This window comes from Pelodiscus sinensis, chromosome 2 (genome assembly GCF_049634645.1).
Source record: "Pelodiscus sinensis isolate JC-2024 chromosome 2, ASM4963464v1, whole genome shotgun sequence".
Classification (NCBI taxonomy): domain Eukaryota; kingdom Metazoa; phylum Chordata; order Testudines; family Trionychidae; genus Pelodiscus; species Pelodiscus sinensis.
Genome location: NC_134712.1, coordinates 48345794 through 48366599, shown reverse-complemented (window position 1 = coordinate 48366599; position 20806 = coordinate 48345794). Strand labels below are relative to the sequence as shown.

The 20806-nt window shown below is 44.0% G+C and overlaps 1 protein-coding gene across 5 annotated transcripts in view; it reads right to left on the bottom strand.

Moving 5' to 3' along the window:
- Positions 1–17656, bottom strand: part of SNX16 (sorting nexin 16) — a 32774-nt gene extending 15118 nt beyond the window's left edge. Inside the window, exons 1-4 of one of the 5 annotated variants that reach the window (XM_075920460.1) lie at positions 17479–17656; positions 13472–13929; positions 11222–11254; positions 8303–8389 (exon numbers count right to left, since the gene is read on the bottom strand). In XM_075920460.1, coding sequence (XP_075776575.1) covers positions 8303–8389; positions 11222–11254; positions 13472–13846 — 495 coding nt within the window. In that variant the 5' untranslated portion in view covers positions 13847–13929; positions 17479–17656. Of the gene's footprint in view, positions 1–8302; positions 8390–11221; positions 11255–13471; positions 13930–15859; positions 15883–17074; positions 17319–17478 lie in introns of those variants that run through there. The other 4 variants (XM_014579626.3, XM_075920461.1, XM_075920462.1 and 1 more) reach the window with 4 other exon arrangements.
- Between the last annotated feature and the right edge of the window lie 3150 nt (positions 17657–20806).

The following is a 20806-nucleotide window of genomic DNA, read 5'->3' as shown; positions in this document are numbered from 1 at the left end:
CTGATAACAACCAACCGTCCAAAAGAAATAAAACTTATTTTTTCAACTATGCACAATGATACTGAACTGAAAATAAATGTGAGTATCACAACAGAATTTGAGTCTGCTTTCTGAACAGTGATATAAACTCGAGGTGGGCCCAGAATAAAGAAACACTATGTATAGATACTATGTACACATTCCTTCACCTAAAGTCTGGTGCTCAATGAGTCACTTATGAAATACTGCAGATAGACATGTGTCTGTGCTTACAGACATATGTCGTATCAATTACTGAGTGCTGTAGGCAGTTAAAAACTATTACATGACAAAAACAAAAAATATATTGCCTAATGGTCTACTCCTAGGATAAATATCACCTTTATTTAATCCAGAAACCTCCATTTTTAATTTCAGGAATTTATAACTATCTTATGAATTCCAGTACTAACCTCGGTGAGAGGTTTTAAAAAAGTGTAATGTTCTCTTTACTTCAAGAGGATTCAAACATTAACATTTTAAAGAAAAATTCCAAATTAGGCCAAAGAAACTTTTGAAAGGATCTGAAAAGCGTGAAATTCTGCAAGTGAAATAAGACAAAACTCCCTACTAAAGTAGTTTTGCCTTTAAAACAAACAAAATATCTTTGTATGCTATGATGTAGGCAAAAAAACTTAGGAAACCTGAAGTAAAGGCTTTATATTAATGGCCTTCACTCACTCTTAACAAAACAAGACTCCCATGCCAATATCATGTGAAAATTTAGTCTTAGTTTCCAGTATTGACAATCTATATCCTAAGTAATATCTTTTGTAGTGCCTTCAATCCCTTATCTACAAAAGAAGGCTAAGCTTCTCCACCAAAACAAATCAGTTTTGACCTGAAGGGAAAGAGTGTTGAGTTAAATCTCTACATTTATCAATTTTTGGCATGACTAACAAAATGTTATTTGTTAGATGGATGACGAGGCCGCTAGCAACTAAATTGAAGCCACTAACACTATAGCTAAGGAAAGGGGGGGAAAATGAAGGGAGAAGGTATGATCAGGCTGTAGCTCTTGCCAAAGCAGTACACAGAAAGATGGAGTTAAGGCTCTGAAATGTGTTCAACAAAACCCAACTACAGTAATTCCCATTTAGTGGTCTTCTAGTAGTTTAAACATTTATTGTATTTTGACACTCGATGTTATACATGTGGCCCAGAGCACTGTTCTTCCAAGTGTTTCACAGGCCTGATTTAGGAAATCCACTAGCAGGCCTGTGCCATTTCATTCAGCTAAAGGATCTGCAGCCACGGACCCTCGTAGCTCCCATGGGTTCCGGTTTGCTGATTAGACCCAAGGGAGCCACAGGAAGCGGCAACACAGACTGCTTCCTATAGGCTGGAATCAGTGAACCGGAGCCACGAGACTCCGTGGCTATGGACCCTTTTGGTAAACAAAGTGGTACAGGCCCATTAGTGGCTTTCCCAAAGCAGGCCTGCAGAACACTTTGAGGACTACTGGCCTAGACAAACACAAGGGAAATGCTGTATATGTGCAATGTGCCAGTTGTTACTTAAGTTCCAAGACAATAACCAAAACACAGGTTATAACTATTACTGCTCACAAATTTCTTTGGGTCCATGTGCCTAAACCATCTCTTGATTGGTTAGTCAGAAAAAAAGAACAAAGAGGAAGACTAGAACAAGTAAAAATAATATAACAAAGATGAAGAGACAAATTATAATGTGTTTATAAAAACAAAATGAAACATCAATTAACACACCGAAGAGGAAATAGAAGTGCCAAATAGTTAAGAGACAAAAGCAAAGCAGTTACTCTTGAGAATAAAGAGGAAACATAATTTCTCTTTGTAGACTTCCATACTCCTAAACGGTGGGATATGTGAAAATGTGTGTTCTACAAATATTAAACAATTTTGTCCAGCAGAAATTCCAAAAAGTTCATAGTAAGAGGCTATTATTTCTATAAACTTCAACATTAAACTGCTGCTCTCTTCAAAATTAGCCTTTATTTTTATGTCAGCTTCTTGTAATTAAAAATCAGTTCTTATGGACTCTATTCACTCCCAAATCTCTGAAGACTAGCATTTCCCATAAACATCTAGGAAATGCTTTTGGTGTTCATATAAATCAGGAGCATCAACTCATACTGTTGAATAATCAATACAATTCTACTGCACTAGAGGTACCATAAAAATGAGGAAGCTATATAAATAATATCACTTTTGTTAGAGAAAGATGGAGTTGAGGCCCTGAATGTGTCCTGGAAGACCAACTAAGTCACATTTAGTGGTCTTATTGTAGTTTAAACATCTGCTGTATTTTGACACCTGTTACACAGGTGGCCTAGGACAGTTCCATGGAAACACTTAGAGAAACACTTTACCCGGCCGCACCGGTGTGCTTGCTTACTTACAGCCACGAAGCCTCGTGGCTCCAATTGGCTCCGTTTCATCCTTTGCAGCCAAGAGGAGCTGCGGGAAGTGGCGTGGGCCAAGCCACCGCTTTCTGCAGCTCTGCTAGGCTGCAAAGATCGAAATGGAGCCAATTGGAGCTGCGAGGTTCCGTGGCTGCAGCACTGGTAAGTGAATACACCGAGGCGGCCAGTTAAAGTGTTTCTCTAAGGATACGTCTAATCTACACCCCTCTGTCAGCAGAAGGATGTAAATTAGACATATTGAAAGTGCAAATGAAGCCAGGATTTAAATATCCCGTGCTTCATTTGCATAATGGTGGCCACCACTTTTTTCGAAATGGAGCTTTTCCAAAAAAGCAGCGGCCGCCATTATGCAAATGAAGCACAGGATATTTAAATCACGGCTTCATTTGCGCTTTCGATACATCTAATTTAGCGGGCTCCCCAAGCGGCAGTGAGCCCTGCTCGCCAGCCGTGCGGTTTTGCGAGCTGCCCATGCGCAGATCGCACTGTGCTGGCTTGTAATCTACTCGTCACGGGCGAGTAAATTACATGATTTGTCGAGCCCTGCTAATTTACATCCATCTGCCAACAGCGGGGTGTAGTTTAGACACACCATAAGTGTTCCCACAGAACACTTTCAGAAACATTGGCCTAGAGGATTAACCAACCAAAGACTTATTTTAGGGCTGTCAACTGACCTGCGTTATGCCTGCAATTAATGCAGGACAGGAATAATGCATTATTTTTTTTAACGTGTTAATCACAGGAGTTAATGCTGCGTTGCCCCTTTGAAGTGGCACTCCAGCGCTTCAAAGGGGCAGTGCAAGCATAGCCCCTTGGAAACACCGCAGCACTTCCAAGAAGTAGCGCTGCATGGAGTACAGGGTTAGCTGGGGACTCCTGCTGATCCCGGGTTCCATACAGTGCTGCCCTATTGAAACACAGCTGCGACGTTTTAAAAAGGAGGAGCACACAATTAATAGTGCGATTAAATTTTTTAAGAACATACATAAGAACGGCCGTACTGGGTCAGACCAAAGGTCCATCTAGCCCAGTAGCCTGTCTGCCGACAGTGGCCAGCACCAGGTGCCCCAGAGAGGGTGGACAGAAGACAATGATCAAGCGATTTGTCTCCTGCCGTCCCTCTCCAACCTCTGACAAACAGAGGCCAAGGACACCATTTTATCCCCTGGCTAATAGCCTTTTATGGACCTAACCTCCATGAAATAATCGAGCTTCTCTCTAAACTCTATTATAGTCCTAGCTTTCACAGCCTCCTATGGCAAGGAGTTCCACAGGTTGACTACACGCTGTGTGAAGAAGAGCTTCCGTTTATTAGTTTTAAATCTGCTCCCCATTAATTTCATTTGGTGTCCTCTAGTTCTTCAATTTAGGGAACTAATAAATAACTTTTCTTTATTCACCCTCTCTATATCACTCATGATTTTATATACCTCTATCATATCCCCCCTCAGTCTCCTCTTTTCTAAACTGAAAATTCCCAGTCTCTTTAACCTCTCCTCATATGGGACCCGTTCCAAACCCCTAATCATTTTAGTTGCCCTTTTCTGAACCCTTTCCAAGACCAAAATATCTTTTTTGAGATGAGAAGACCACATCTGTACACAGTATTCAAGATGTGGGCGTACAATAGTTTTATACAGGGGCCGTAAGATATTCTGTGTCTTATTTTCTATCCCTTTCCTAATAATTCCTAGCATCCTATTTGCCTTTTGACCGCCGCTGCACACTGCGTGGAAGTTCTCAGAGAACTGTCCATGATAACTCCAAGACCTCTTTCCTGACTTGTCTAGGGGACCACAGGTTTTTTAGCAGGCTTCCTGCTTCTAATGTACTTACAAAACATTTTGTTATTTCTTTGTGAGTTTTTGGCTAGCTGTTGCTCAAAATCTTTTTTTTGCTTTTCTTATTACATTTTTACACTTGATTTGACAGTGTTTATGTTCCTTTCTATTTATCTCACTAGGATTGGACTTCCACTTCTTAAAAGATACCTTTTTGTTCCTCACTGCTTCTTTTACATGGTGGTTAAGCCATGGTGACACTTTTTTAGGTCTCTTGCTATGTTTTTTAATTTGGGGTATACATTTAAGTTGGGCCTCTATTATGGTGTCTTTAAAAAGTTTCCATGTAGCTTTCAGGGATTTGGCTCTAGTCACTGTGTCTTTTAATTTCTGTTTAACTAACCTCCTCATTTTGTGTAATTCCCCTTTTTGAAATTAAATGCCAGGGTGCTGGACTGCTGTTAATTGCTTCACAGCCCTACTTTTATTCAAGTGTTTAATATTAAGACCCTACACTCAGATATATACCCATTCCTTTTATTACAAAGCAGTAAAATAATTTCACTTGACAAAAAAAATCCTGTTTTCTAAAAGTGATAATTCCCAGTATTTTCCAGTCATTAGCATAAACATTTTGGCCCATAGCCCACCTGCCTCTATGCAAACCTTTCTGTAGACCAGATTCTTTGGACAGTCGCTAATGCAAACTCACCATTAATTACATAATTTTGTTCAGGGGTCGACAAATTATGGAAAACCCTACTTGCCAGACAAAAAAGGGACTCGCCACCCTCCACCACAAAAAGTGTTTTTTAAATGGCATAAATTCCTAATAAGAATAAGAATAATTACTAATAAGTTATTAATAAATATCTTATAAACCTCTACCTTTTCTCTCCACTGCCATCTCTCCTCCCCATGCTTCATCAGCTCCCCTGGTGCCTGCTGCCCCCCCCAGTCCCTCACCCTCCTCTGCTGTCCTGACTCCTGCACTTATCACTGCCCTCAGTCTTCCTGAGACCTGCCCCACTCCACCAGCCCTTCTCTCCCCCCTGTGCCCACTCCTCCAGTAGCCCCACTCTGATCATGTGAGCTACCCCTCCTCGTCCCCTCTTCTAACACCTCCCACTACACACCTGCCCTGCCTCTCTCCTCTGGTGCTGGTCCCTCCCCTGCAGGTGTCTGCCCTTCTGCTTCACCCCCAGAATCCCTTGGCACCTGTATCCTCCTGGTGCCTTCCCCTTCCCTCACTGCCCCTGCCACCTTTGCCCTCTTTTTCCCTGATACCCACCCCCTCACCACCCTCTGCTCCCATTCCCCTTATGCCCCTGCGCCCTCGCACATGCCTTGTTCCATCCCCGCCTTCCTCATGCCCACCCCTTCTTTCAAGCCTTTTCCCAGCACCTCCCCCTCCCCCTTCTAGCCCCCAGTGCCCTTACCCTCTCTTCTCCCAGCATCACCCTGTCCTCCCTCCCACTGACACCTCCCCTCCTGCCCTTTTCCTCATTGTCTACACTTGGCCCCCTGGCATTTGTCTCTCCTGCACCTCTGTCTCTTGGTGCCTTCCCCTTTCTTCTTCTTCTTCTCCTGACCTCCTCTCCTCTCCTCCCCTCCCCTCTGCATAAGCCCCTTCCCCATATTTTTCCCCTCCCCTCCCCACAGCCCAGCCCAGCTCCTTCCCCATGGCCAGCTTTAGGTTTTTTGCTGCCCCAAGCAAAACATTTTTTGGCTGCCCCCCCCCCTTTTTGTTGTCTTTTACACGTTTGCATTTTGCAATGGGTTTTTTTGTTTGTTTGTTTTCATTTTTGTCCCGGCATTTTAGCCCTATAAATAGCAAATAGCATTTTCTTTCTTTTTTTCCTTAAAGGCAAAGGCGCTTCAAGTGAACTCTCCCTTTCACTCGCTGCTGGGTCACAGCAACCTTTTCCCTGCCCTGTCCGCCCCTCCCTATGGACAAGCACCCTTCACTCCCGACCCACAGGGGGAGCAGGGTGCAGGGACAGCACAGAGCCAGAGGGGTGCAGAGAACAGTGGGGGAGTACAGGGGTAGCGTGGAGAATGGGAGGCACAGAGCCAGAGGGACGCAGGGATAGGGAGGAGCAGGGTGCGGTGGAGGCACGGGAAATGGGAGGGGCAGAGTGATCGGGGTCTAGGAGCAGTGCAGGGAACGGGCAGCACAGAGCTGGGGGGGCAGGGATTGGGGGGGAGCAGGGTGCTGTGGAGGCACGGAGAATGGGACGCAGGGAATGGAAGGGGCAGAGGGATCAGGGTCTAGGGAAGTGCAGGGAACAGGCAGCACAGAGCTGGGGGGGGGGCAGAGATAGGGGGAGCAGGGTGCGGGGTGCAATGGCAGCGCAAAGCCAGAGGGTCACAGGGAAGAGGGAGAGCAAGGGGTCCAGGGAGCACGGGTGGCGCGGGGAACGGGCGGCGCAGAGACAAAGGGGGGTTGGGGCCGTGGCAGGACTGGAGCCGATGGGTGGGCCCTGGCTGCGCCGCAGCCAGCTCCCAGGGACACGCATCCAGAGCGGAGCTGCCACGGCTCTTTAAAATCAGCGAGGCCACATCACACCAGTGTCCTGGCATCCCGCCCCACCTCCTCGCGCCGGAGCTGCATGCAGGCAGCCTGGTGGCAAGAATCGCCCTTCCCCCTTCCCAGCGGTGCTCTGCTCTTCCACTGGCCGGTGGATCGGATGGAGCTGCACCGCCCGTAGTGCAGGCTTCCGCCAGCCCGTCACAACAGCCCACCGGGTCAATCCGCCCCTGCACTTGCCAGCTGGTAAAATCTACTCACCACAGGTGAGTGGGCGAGTGTATTTGTCGAGCCCTGATTATGTTAATGCTGAAGCTATGGAGAATGATTTAATTTAACCAGTAAGAAAGGAATTATTAAAATTTTAAATAGATTAAGTGCTTTAAATTGTTCATGTTATTTAAAATGAAGATTGATAAACTAAAGTAAAATATTAATTTATGTCCAACCCAAAAGGTTTCAATGTTTTCTTTATTTATGGCACGGGTGGGGAACCTTTTTTGGATCAGGGGCCAATGGCCCACAGAACATTCAGTGGGGACCACACAAATGAGAAGCAAAAAAAACCCCTCCAAAAACCGCCCAATTCTCCCTGTGTGGCCCCCAAATGAGACACCTCACTCCTCTGGCCCTCCATTTCACAGAGTGAGGGGGAGGAACAGGGAGGACTGAGGTTCAGGACTTCCCATGGGCCAGATTTACTCTTCTGGGGTTCCAAGGTTAGTGGGGAGGGACCAAATATGAAGGGTTCAGTGTGCTGGACAGGGCTGCCAGTGAATGGGATAGGGATGGGGGTGCAGGATCTGGGTGGGAGGAGAGTTGCAGGAGGAGGCTGGGAGAAAGGTGTCTGGCCAGAAGGGAGGGCGAGGGCAAGAGCAAGGTTCAATGTGTGGCCAGGAGGGAGGGTGCAGCACCAAGGGTGGGGGTACAGGATCTGGGCATGAGGGAAGGAGGAAATTGGTTGCTTTGGCACCTCACGCCACTCCCAGCACTGTGTCCCAGGCATAGCCTCCCGCTGTTCAAATTAGCCAGATTCCAAACAATGGGAGCACCGGCAAAAGTGTCCAGGTAGTGCGTCCATGAAATGCTCTTTCCCCAGCTAGGGGAGGGGCAGCGGCAGCGGCAGCGTGCAGAGCTGCTTCTGGCTCCACTTCTTCCCCATAAGCCAGATTCAGCAGGAGGCTAGGGGCTTTCCTGACTGCCAACCCACACCCCGTTCCCCGCCAGCAGGAAGCCACCGCTGACACTTCAACCTTGCAGGGTGGGGCAGGAGGCCGGAATGCCAGTGCGGGCTCTCTGCTGCAGGGAGAGAGATGGAGGATGGAAGGGGGGCAGCTGAGCTTGAGCCGTGGACCACCTGCAAGTCAGCCATGGACCACCAGTGGTCTGGGATAGTTTGCAAACCACTGGCATAGACAAAACTAATCCTTTATATGCGCAAAGGAATTAAAAGCAGCAGAAGAAAAAAAAATCAACATAAGGTAAGCATGAAATAAAGGAAACAAAAGAAAGAGAAAGGTCAGACAAAAGCATTTGAAAACTTGCCAGTTTAAACAGGTTACTCACCTTGTCATTAAGCCTGGAGAAGTCAGTGTACCTTCTGAAAACCACCCAACTTTCCTCTGGACTTCTCTTTACCAGTATTTTGTAAACCTATTGTGTGAAAATCAATAAGTATAACTTAAAAAAAAAGTACATGCAGGGCACTTGTAGAAGGATATAAATTAAAAGTTTTACCAAAATATTAGCTAACTAATATTCTACAGATTTAAAAGCCTTAAATTTAGTAGATCTCGACATTTAAATGGAAATTAACATGCACTGATCATGAAGGCAAAAATGACTTAGAAAAGTAAGGAAAAAAAAGGGATAATGTCTTTCTCTAAGAATAAAGGGTGAAATTCTGGTTCCAGTGAAGTTAATGGTGAACTCTGACTTCAGAAGACCCAGGATTTCCACCAAAGTTGAAACCTCTGGTACCAAAGTTACATCAATAAAATATGCTATAACCTAATGAACCGGACTGGAAGCCACGTGTAGCCATTTGGGTATCCAATAAGCAGCTTGTTGGTTACCCATTTAAACAGTTACACTCTTACATCTTTAGTTAGGAATGCTCTGCCACCAAGCAATTATGTAAGACCACAAGAACAAGTCCACAGAGCAATTTAAAGGACTACAATTTTGCAGTCAGTTATGCAAAAAGACGTATATACAGAAAGTAACAGATTGTCCACCTCCTGAATATTTTCTGAGTCCACATCTTCCAAGATCATCCTTTAAACCTCACTTCCCTCAAATCTTTCAAGGCTAGTTATACTTCCCCAGCACCTTTAGATATTGTTCTGCAAACGTATGTAGAGTTTTCCAACTGATGTTGGCTTATGACTTTACTTGCATTGCTTTATAACAGGGGTAGGCAAAAGGGCCTCCACGGGCCAGATCCGGCCCACCAAGCAGGTTGATCCAGCCCGGGGAGGCCCTGCCACTCCTCCCACCCCCAGGCCAATTAGGATCTGGGGGAGGGGGAAGCGCACAATGTTTTCTCTACCCTGCCTTACAGAGGCAGCAGTGGGGGAGCTGCACGCAACTTTGTACACGGGTACAAGTTCACATCCCTACTAAACACAAAAGATCTACATATTAAAAATAACCATTTGGCTGAGCCACCTTACAACATGAAATCAAACATTTCGCAGTAAAACATTTCAATAAATTTATACCAAAATTTTAGCAGAAAAGTTTTCCATAACAAAATAAATATTGACTTTTCAAAGCAAATCTTACAGGAGTCATTGCATTTCAAAAACTATAACAAGAGGAAACTTAAGGCTATTTATATTTTAGGTAATATCACATATTAAACATAAAAGCATTTGACCACTACAGCAAGGAAATCTTCCTGATAACTTTTTGAAAAGATAATTTCTATTAAACTTTCCATCCCCTTCCCTCTTCCTTTTCTGGGTCTTATTATTTTAAGAAGGTTTCACAGGTCTGATTGCTGATATGACCTATGGACGATGGATTCAGTGATTATTCACTGCCTGTAGTATATACTTAGAAGTAACTCTGTTTTCAATAACTAAATGAAAACATGAAACACAGATGTTGAATAGATCCCCACTGTATGTTTTCAAATGCAACAATTACAAAAATTGAAGCAAGGCATTCAGGAAAAGCAAAAATCCTGAAAAATTAAGTATTGGTGTAAATGTAATGTCTGGAGCACATAGAGGATCCTCTCCCCCAAACTAAAAGGTTTATTGTATTACAAAGACAATAAGCTCTCCACGTTTATGTTTTTAAAATACTTTGGCCCTGATCCTGTAAATATCTATACACGTCTAACTTTATAAACAAATAGCCCCGTTGTAAGTAGGATTACTCAAATGCATTAAACATGTCCTTAAGTGTTTCCAGAATGAGACATATTTATATCTTACTTTATCCCTTTGCATTTAATTATTTTATCTATGTATTTTAAAAGAAGCTGAAGAGAGCATGGTTGTTCTTCTATAACAACGTCACTGTTAAAAATCTTTTCAGACCAAATTTACTTATTATCATTAACAGTACCATTCTTCAACACGGTTTTTATACTAATATAAGTGGGCTCCAACCCAAGAAAGCTTATGCCCAAATAAATTTGTTAGTCTTTAAGGTGCCACAGGACCTCTCATTTTTGCTTAAAACATAACTTTGTTAATTTGCTTTTCGGAATGATAGTGAGGATAATGCTAAAAGTTGAGAAGCGTAGGCAGTCATTGAAATGAATGTTAACTTCCTTTAAAATACTGAAAATGAAAGAACAACTTCTTATAGATAGCTTTATAACTTTAAAAATATATTTCAAGTGTCAGATGGCATGAACTTCTAGTCACGATTAATCTGGAAGACACTGAAGCTGAATTAGAGATAAAGATGTCAATTTACCAATTTCCAACTCCATCTAATTTCCACCTACTTGTCTTGTGATATTATTTTCCTGACCATTGTTTTGTAATTGTACACATATAGATCACATTGGCCTTTTAACCACAAGTGATTTTTTCCACTTAGAAGCACAATCTTCAGGAATGTGAAATCTCAGTGAAGTGCCTCAACCATTGAAGTAAATGGCATTCTTCATCTGTATAGTTCTAAAAGGGATGTCAAAGGAATTACAGCTGGCAGCTATTGCAAATGTTCAACAGATTATTTTCAGAACAGTTAAGCTGATATTTTGACATGAAATGACAGATGTTATTGTTTGCAGTTTAGTGTTCGTGCATTCATACCGAAGTGTTAAGAAACTGTTTTACGGGGCTAACACTGGCAAAACCAAAAGCTACAAAACCTGTAGTTGTGGCATTTTAGCAAATTATTTAACAGCTGTAAAGAGTAAAACCATGTCAGTCTTTTAATGCTTGTTTTAAAAAGGATAAATTACCTTTCAGACATTAAAACATGAAGACTCTCTTCAAATAGCTACACATCACTTACTTGGTATTTTTGTCCAAGTAAGGAATTTCTGACCTGAAAGGAGTAAAGATGGTCTTATAACAGAGCAGCTGATGCAGGATTTGAACAGAAATACATTGAGGGTATTGTAATTAATTTACATCAACAAGGGTTAATGAAAACTAGGTCCTTATCAAACTATAGTAAAACTCCATTGGTCCGGCATCCAATGCTCCCGCACTCCTGATGGTCTGGCACCATCAGGAACCCGGAAGGGCTCTGGCTGCCGGACAATTGGAGCTGCTCTGCACCCGGCTTCCCTGATTCAGCTGCTGCTGAAACTGACCAGCGGCTGATTCCAGGAAGCCTGCGCGGCACAGCAGCTCTGCCCCGGACTTTCTGGAGTCAGCCGCTGATCAGTTTCAGCAGCAGCTGACTTGGGGACGCCTGGGGCAGAGTAGCTGGGGTGCTGCCGGGTTGGTCCCGCAGTGCCGAAGGGCAGTGCTACGGGACCAACCTGGTAGCACCCCAGCTGCTCTGTCGCAGGCGTCCCGGATTCAGCCGCTGCTGAAACTGACCAGCAGCAGCTGAATCGGAGAAGCCTGGGGCAGAGCCTGACTATCAGAAGGGGGGGCTATGAGGGGTCTGGGGTGGCATCCCCCCCACCCCAGACCCTTCATAGCCCTCCCTTCCGATAGTCTGACATATTTGATAATCCGGCACCCCCTGGATCCTAAATGTGCCGGATTATCAGAAGTTTACTGTAACTTGATAGCTTTTTGATGAATTTACAAGTTTGGTATATTTAGACTTCTGTAAGGTATCTGACTTGGTAACACACACAGAGTAAAAAACTAGAATGATGGTCCCAAAATTTAATTGTATTATGTGGAAGTATCATTGAGTGACTGTGTTTCTAGCTCAGTTCGACAGGGTTAGGTTCTTGGCCCTTCACTATTTAACATTTTTATCAATTACCTGAAAGAAAACTAAATTAACACTTATAAAGTTGGCAAATAATAACAACAAAGATAGTGGTTAATAACGAAAAGTACAGGTTTATTGACTTAGGGCAGAGTTTCCCAAAGTGTGCTCCGTGGAGCCCTGGAGCTCTGTGAAATGGGTCCAGGGGCTCCATAGGAAAATATTAATGACAGTGTTATTTTGTTACTAATTTTCTGGGGGTTTTTCGGGGGTTTTTCAAGAAAACAAAAAAACAGACTGTATAAGAAACAACAAACAACAGAATTCCAAAAGTTTGTATATGTATTTGGATACCTATTGAATTTAAAATTACAGTCTTTTAAGGGTTCTGCTACATTTTCAAGACCCTGTAGGTGCTCCACAGCTAAAAGAGTTTGGGAAACCCTGACTCAGCTATCTGGATTGTTTGATAAACCGGGTAAAAGCAAGCATTATGCCTTTTAATGGGTTAAATGTAAATGTATACATCTAAAAAGAATGCAGGCTATACTTCCCTGGAGAGGGACTATCTTGAGAAGCAAGACTCTGAAAAAGATTTTGGGTCACAGTTGGTAATCAGCAGAACAAATTACCAATTGGGCAAAGGATGCTGATATTAGAAAAGAGTTCAGAAAGAACTACATACATGATTAAAGGATCAGAATAAATGCCTTACCATGGGATTCAAAGAGCTCAGTGTATTTATCTTTATAAAGAAAAGGTTAAGGTGTGATTTCATTGAAGTATCTTACGTATCTACTTAGGGAACAAATATTCAATAATTGGTTCTTTAGTGTAGCAGAGAAAGATACAAGATCTAATGGCTAGAAGCTGAAGCAAGACAAATTCAAATTGGAAAAAGGTGTAAAGTTATAACAGTGAGTAATTTAATTAACCATTGGAATAATTTACCAGGGCTCATAGTGGATTTTCCATCCCTGATCATTTTTAATGATTAGATGTTCTTCTAAACAATGTGCTCTAGGCATAATTTATGGTGAGTTCAATGGGCCTGCGTTATACAAGACGTTGGATCAGATGATCACAATGGTTTGTTCTAGCCTTGGAATCTACCAAATCTATAAGGCAGTGAACTGATTCTACTGCAGAGTGTCTATAACTTGGGAAAACCAAGATACATAGTTTGTCTCTCTCAATATGCAGATTGGGGAGACTACTCTCCTATCTCACAGCAGTATTTTGAAGCTAAATTAGTATTTGTGAAACACTCCAAGATCCCTGAATAGAAGATGCTTTATTATTTAAATTAAATTAAATTAAATCCCATCATCTTTATGGGGGAACTGCACTTCTCCGAGACAAACTTACAGTGAATTTTGCTCTTTCTTCCATCACCTCATAACCCAGTATGGTAGGTGTAGAGGGTCGATCTTCCCAGCTCCCAGAATCTGTATTTTGCTCAGTACCCTCCATAAGCTGAGTACAGTATTCAATGGATGTGTCCACACCTGTAAATGTAGTCCTAATAAGTGGGCTACTACATAAAGATGATGTGGAGCCAATCTGGTCAGGCACACTCATCTTTTTAAAACTACCAATGGTAGACCCCTCCAGCTGCCCTTTTGAAGAATTTGAGTTTGTTGAGATGCTCCCAAAGGAAGAACTTCTTTGGTTTCTGTTTGTTGTAAAGTTGGAAGAAGAATTTCCTATAGGAATAGGAACAGGAACATAGGAGGTTGCCATTCTTCATTAGAAAACTTCAGCAAATCTATACTTCGTGGTCCAAATGTTTAAGGTTCATTCTCTTCTTTTCAAGAATACAATATCTGTAAATAAAGAAAACTTTGAAATGACAATCTTTCTTAATATTTCTACAATGAATGTAATATTAAAATAAGGTATTTGGAGAAATCCAATACAAGAATTAAGATAACAGTTAAAATGCCAATACATGGCATTTGCTATCATTTTAAGTGTCCCTTGAAAAGGAAATCTGTAATTTTTAAAAGGTGCTTTGTCAGAGATGTCCTCCACCTCTCAGAGCCCTTAAAACCGGAATGGATAGTTACAGTATGGCTTGCATCCCATTGCACAACCCAAAAGAAAAAGACTATATTTAAATACTGTTGCATCATGAGGGGCACATAATGGAGGTGGGGGGGGCGGGGGAGGGGGAAGGGAGGGTGGAAGCTAAACCTACACAAACTTCATTCTGCCTGGACAGGGAGAGTAGGAGTAGATTTGGAACTCTAAAAAATTTCACCCACCATGGCTCCAGGGCTGAAAGAGTTCTCATTCCCTGTTGTGACCTCAAGGCCCCGGAGGGACACAAATTTTTTTGAATCTCAGGGCCATATCAGAGGTAGGGAAAGCGAAAGAGCAAGGGGGGGGGGGGAGAAAGAGAGGGCCCAAGGCCTCAGAGTGGAGGTGGAACTGGTGCGGGGCTCTGGGGAAAGGGGTGGAATGGGGCATGGGCATATGGAAGCGGTGGAAAAGGGGAGAAGGCTCTGGGCTCCAGCTAGGGCTGAGAGCTCTGCCAGTTCTGGCTAAGGCTTTGTCCCTGGCCAAGCACTCACTCCCTACCCACCTGTAGCCCCAGCTAAGCACTTCAGCTCCTAACCGCCCTAGACAGAAGCAAGGAGGGGAAGGGAGGCTCCCTGGATGTTAGGCTGGGAGCACAATGGCTGTCAGCCTTGCTCTTGGGAACTATCAAATAGTTGTGTAACTACTAAAATGTAAAATCGAGTGACACGACTATTCAATTATATGCTAACATCTCTTACATGATACAGTTTTGAATTCTCAAGAACAAAAACATTTTGACCTGTAATGATTTGCTAATGGCACAGTTAATAATACAATAAAAAAAACTAGGGTCTTTGTATGCAAGCCAAATCGTCAAAGAAAGCAATGTAAATGTGACAGCCCAAGATCTCAACTCAACTTAGTGCTAATCTCTCCTACACATTTACTTGGCAGGAGATTGGCAGAATGTATGAAAAAGATGAAGAAAAAACAAAACAGAAAAAATCATTTACTTGCCTAAAAATGTTTTGACAGATAAGAGGCTCACTGTGATGCAGTGAGGATGACTGGTTAAGGATCATTTTAAATGAGCTACCTAACTATTTGTATTAAAGTTTAATTCTACTCTCACATCTCATCACAGTAAAACACTGGAATTGCATCCCTTCTACTTCACCGATTCATAGAGCAAAATATTCAAACACACTCTTTCAAGTGCTACAACAAAGTAACTTAACTTTTTTCATCTTTATCGAGATAGACCTTGATTGTCCCTAATGTTCAAAAGAGATCTTTTCCTCTTCCAAACTTGTTTGGGCTAATTCAACCTCAAAAGCACAAAGAATTAAGTAGAATGAAAAGAACAGTCACCCTTGAAGTTGTTGTCTAAAAATGATTAACTGTTAAACAAACACCATGAAAGAACTGGATTCCAGAATCTTTGCATCATCACATACTACAAAACAGAAATGTCTATGTTTACAACACCCAACTTTTATCTCCCAGAAGTGAAGCATCTAAACTCAGCACATTATAAAGAAATAATCTGTACTGACATGTTGAATGTTGGTAACAGTTTAAAAAGTAGCACATTTTTCACTAGAACCATAAAAAATGTTAACAATGATAATTATAAACAAATTATATATTATAAATAAAATTTTATTTAGAACTTTAGATTTTTTTAAATAACTTAAGTTACTTATCACTATTTATGCTCTGTAATTTTACCACATTTCTGCTTGGACAATGAAGTCAGCTTTATTTTAGTCAATTTCACTTATGCTGTTCTGAGTTCAAACACTGGAGTTTTTCAAAATTTAGGAATCTCTCTTTTGGTCTTGGGTTCTAAAAAATAAATGTTGGGCTAAATTTAAATGGATAGTCTCCACTTAACCATTATTAGTTTGCTGAGCTATTGCTCATAGTCTCAGCGAAGCTCAGGCCAATTGTGCAAAGCGCAATAAAAACATACAGGAGATTATTAATCAACAAGACAAAGGTAGCAGTGATAAAGAAGTGTGCTTTCATAGGCTAGCTATGTCCATGTCTGATCGTTCTCATTCATTAATGTTTTAGAAGCTAAATAATCGCAAGTAGCCCTTTACCCAGTCAGGGGCTGACTTGGGTTCATTAGTCTGTATAACTTAAAAACTGTTAGAACACATTCCAAAAATGTGGCAAATATCAAGCAAGTGAACATGACATTGTGATAGAATTTGGATTGTATTACACCAATGGTGTGCAGCTTGCTCTTTTTCCTTTAACACTGCATTTTCCAAAATTATTAGATGAATAGGCATCCAAGATGCACCTAATTATACAGGACAAGACGACAGAGGGAAAACTTCCTCTCCACCCTACTACTAGCGAGTTCTCCATTGTCTGAAACCTGGTAATTTGAACATTTTCTTCTTAGGTAATGTGAAGATAATACTTCAGAGTCCAATCCTTTTCAAAACTTTTTTCATTTGCAGACTCCTAATTATTTTTTCCAAAGTGAACACCCCTTTGGAAATTTGAGGCATAAATTGGGAACTTCAAGGGATCTGTGGACCACAGGTTGAAAACCACTGATATAGACAATGTATTTATCAATGCATGTAACTTTTATTATAAAAAACAGGATCCTGCATCTGCACTATCTTCCAATTGAGCCTTTCTCCAACCCATTAAAGCAATGGCAAAACTTCAGTGGGAGCAGAATCAGGCTCCAGTACAACCCCCCCCGGACCAGAAAGCAGGTTCTTTGTGTACGATGCAGGTCTCCAAGTGATTCTCCCACTTTTCATGCCGCGAAAGGACTTGGACACACGCCTGCTACAAGGTGGGTTGATATGCCCGTCCAGACTCAAAATACATTCATCCACCTGACAAGTACTGTACAGGGCTTATTTTACTCCCACACGCGAAGTGGGCGATGCAATTCACTCGCCCATCACTAACCTGCAGCCACCTCGCGGAGCAGGCCGGCCAGGCAGCATGGGCACAGCAACACCCCAGCCGGGCGGGAACGGGAGCGCGTGCGGAGCCTGGCGCGAGCCCTGCCAGCTCTGGGCGCCGCGCGCCAGCAGAGTGGAGCGGGCGCTGGCCCACAGTCCTCTCGGCCCCCAGCCCCGCGCCCGGGGCCCTGCGGGCGGGAGGGGCCGGGGCTGCCCATGACCAGCGGGGCATGGTACCCGTCACCTCCCCCATCAGCGCGCGCGCGGGGGGGGGGGGGGGGGTTACCCCTGCTCCCTTGCGCCGCCAATAGCCCGCCCCCTGGGGAGCGCCGCTCCCTCCTGCGCGGAGACCCCGCCCCCGCCCCACTCGCGGGCCCCAAGGGCCGTGGGGCCCCGATCTCTCCTCACCTGCTCCCTGCCGCGCTCCCTCAGTCAACTGCGGCCGCGCCACACCAGCTGCCTCCTCCCCCGCACACGGAGAGGCGGGGTTAAGCCCAGGCTCGTGAGGGAAGGGGCGGGGTAATGGGGTTCGGCACCACAGCGCGGACTGGGCAGACGGGCACGCGCCAACGGCCCACCCTCTGCACCGTTGGGCGGTACCAAGGCAGCCTCCCTGCTGACTATTGGCCTCGAACTTGAGACGCGTTAAGACTACAAGTCCCAGCAGCCACCGGGGCCAAAAAGAGCTGGCTGTTCCCGGCAGACGCTTCGGCAAAATACTACGGCGCATGCTGGGTCCCCCAGGGCTTTACAGCGTTGCATGATAGGTCAGGTGGCCCCATGTGTCGTGTTGCATACTGGGATTTATAGTCTTCTGGGTTAGGTAATACTGCCGCTTCTTCTGCGGAGTTCTATAGTGCTGTTCTGCAACAGAAACATTCCTCCTTCCTTCAGTTCGTGCTAGGACAGCCAGTAGATACTAATTATTTTGCTATAGGGAAGGGAGTTTAAGCTTTTGCAGCCTTCAGCCATGTCGAATGACAGGAGCTAAGAAAAACGAAAGCCAAGTTCTCACTTGTTCTGGGTGGAGCACCTTTTCCACGTGGTTGGTGCTGGAGAAATAACTCCTACTCCAGTTCACAGCAGTTGTTGCATATAGAGGAGGGATGTAAGTGACTAGTCGAGTAGTCGATAAGCATATGCTTACCGGGTAGTCAAATCACTACTCGACTAGTCACATCCCCCACATTGCTGCCTCTGTTAGCCACCAGGTTCTTAGTACATTTAAAAGGCAGAGGCACAGTAGGGGCCAAGCACAAGCAGGGTTGCCCGCTGTGCTTCCGCCTTTGAAATTCTGCAAGAGCTGACCGCTACATATCAAAGGCAGAGGTGCAGCAGGGATAGCGAGTGCCCCCCCTTATCAACTAATTGAGTCCTGAGGACGGACATGCAGCAGACGCTGGCCCAGAAGGTCTGGGACGATGCACAATGACAGGTCCAGATGTGGACCGAGCTGCTGCAGCAGAGTCACAACATCTGTGCCACTGTCTAGGAGATGATGGCCTACCCAGCACCAGTCCTAGTCCCTGCTTCTGTCCCTGCTCCCCCTCCCATGCCAGACCCCACTTCCCCCGCCATACCTGACCCCACTCCAGCCTCTCCTCCAGTCTATACCCCTGTTCTCCCAGGACACCCCCACCGCCAAGGTCCCTGGACACAAGGTGGAACTAGCACTCAAACCACACACCAGTCTCAGCCCCAGCTCTGAGCCTCTCCTGCCCCCTCCCCATATCCAGGTTCTCAGCCCTCCTTCCCAGTTATCGTGAAAATGACGATCGGGGCTTTTTGGCGGAAAAGCGCGTCTAGATTGGCACGGATGCTTTTCCGCAAAAAAGTGCTTTTGCGGAAAAGCGTCCATGCCAATCTAGACGCTCTGTTCCAAAAATGCTTTTAACGGAAAACTTTTCCGTTAAAAGCATTTCCGGAAAATCATGCCAATCTAGATGCAGCCCTTCAGTACAAACCAAGTAGCAAATCAGGGAGGCATGGGAGATGTCCCTGCATGCTACCCCATTTGCCCCTCACCTCTAGACAAAAGAATTGAAGGACCCCTTCTATGTGAACTCCTGATGTAGAACTTAGTGAGAAGTTTTGGGGAGGGACACAAGACAAAAAGAGAATAAACAAAATACTTGATAAAGCAAACAGAGAATGAATCAATGTATCAATTTCTCAACACTTTTCACATCCCTGGTCAGTCATTTGCTATGTCTCTGACCCATGTTTAACTAAGAGTTCTGAGAGTACCTGTTCTTTGGACCCAATGCTGGTAGATAGCTATGACTGGAAGGTGCAATAACTAGATAGAATTACAAGAATTCAAAATAGGCAGGGATTCAGGTTATGACATTTACCCATTTTGTCAAAATTAAATTTTCTTCTGGCACCATGTAATAAAATTGTGATTTACAGTGTTGCTGATTACATGCTGGTATTGATTTGTTATATTATAGGACAAAAAAGTTTCTTGGATGGCAGGGTTTCAGGGATTTTGTTTTAGGACTGGATAATGTAACTTTTCTTTCACTAACATTAAGAGTATGTCTACACTTTAGGCCGTGTCTAAACTACACCCCTCTATTGGTGAAGGGATGTAAATTAGATGTTTCGAAAGTGCAAATGAAGCGGGGCTTCATTTGCATATTCGTGTTCTGGTGCTGTTTTGAACAAGCGCCATTTCGAAACTGAAACCGCAGTTTAGACACAGTTTTTCCGACAACAGGGCGATTTTTCAAAAGATCCTGTATTCTTCTTCAAAAATCTCTCTGTTGTCAGAAAAAACAAGTCTAAACCATGGTTTTGGTTTCGAAATGGCACTTGTTCAAAATAAATAGGTGTACACATCCCAAACTCATAACTCTGGTCATCTGAAGAAGTGGGCTGTGCCTATGAAAGCTCATGATATCATCTACATGTTTTGTTAGTCTATAAAGTGCTACCAGACCATTTGTTGTTGTTTTTCTGTAACAGACTAACTCTGCTACCCCCTGCAGCAAGGTATTTATAGTTAGACCAATGCAGCTTCAGTGTAGACATTTTGTTATTTAAATCAACTGTTACTGACCTCTAGGAGCTGTCCCACAATGCCTGCTCTGGTCACCACTGTGAACTGTGCTGTCCAGGGACCAAGAGGACAGGAAGCTCCTCTCCACAAATTTTTGAAATTCTGTTTGTCTGGCTTGGTGATTTTACATGGCAGCTCTCCATCAGGGTGTGCAACTGCCCAGCTGACCGTGGCAGCAACATGATGCAATGCACTCCTGCTAGGAGTATGCAGGAGGTGCTAAATCTTCCGTGTCTGAAGAGAGAAGAGGCAGTGAAGGCACAGTTCTGAGCCACCCATAGAAATATGGACATCTGATTGTTCAGGGCAATCAGGAGAAAGGCTGTGACAGAGACCAGCAGCAGTGCCACATGAAAGCCAAAGACCTGTGTTGCCAGTGGCCCCTCCCCCCGTGTGCTTCCTCACCAGTCACTCCTGTCTACAGCCACTTCTAATCACTTCAAACCTGCATGACAAAGCAGTCTCACCAGTCAGTTCTGGGTTTTTCAGGCCCAGAACCGGAGCTTCGCCATCTCCAGCTGCTCTGTGAATGCTATCAACAACCTTGAATTGTTTCTTTCTATGTCCTACAGCAATCTAGCCTCCAAAGAATTGTCATGTTCCCGGCGGCTCCTCTTATGATTCTGCAAATATCACAGGATCAGGTTATGATTTGAAAACACATGACAGTTT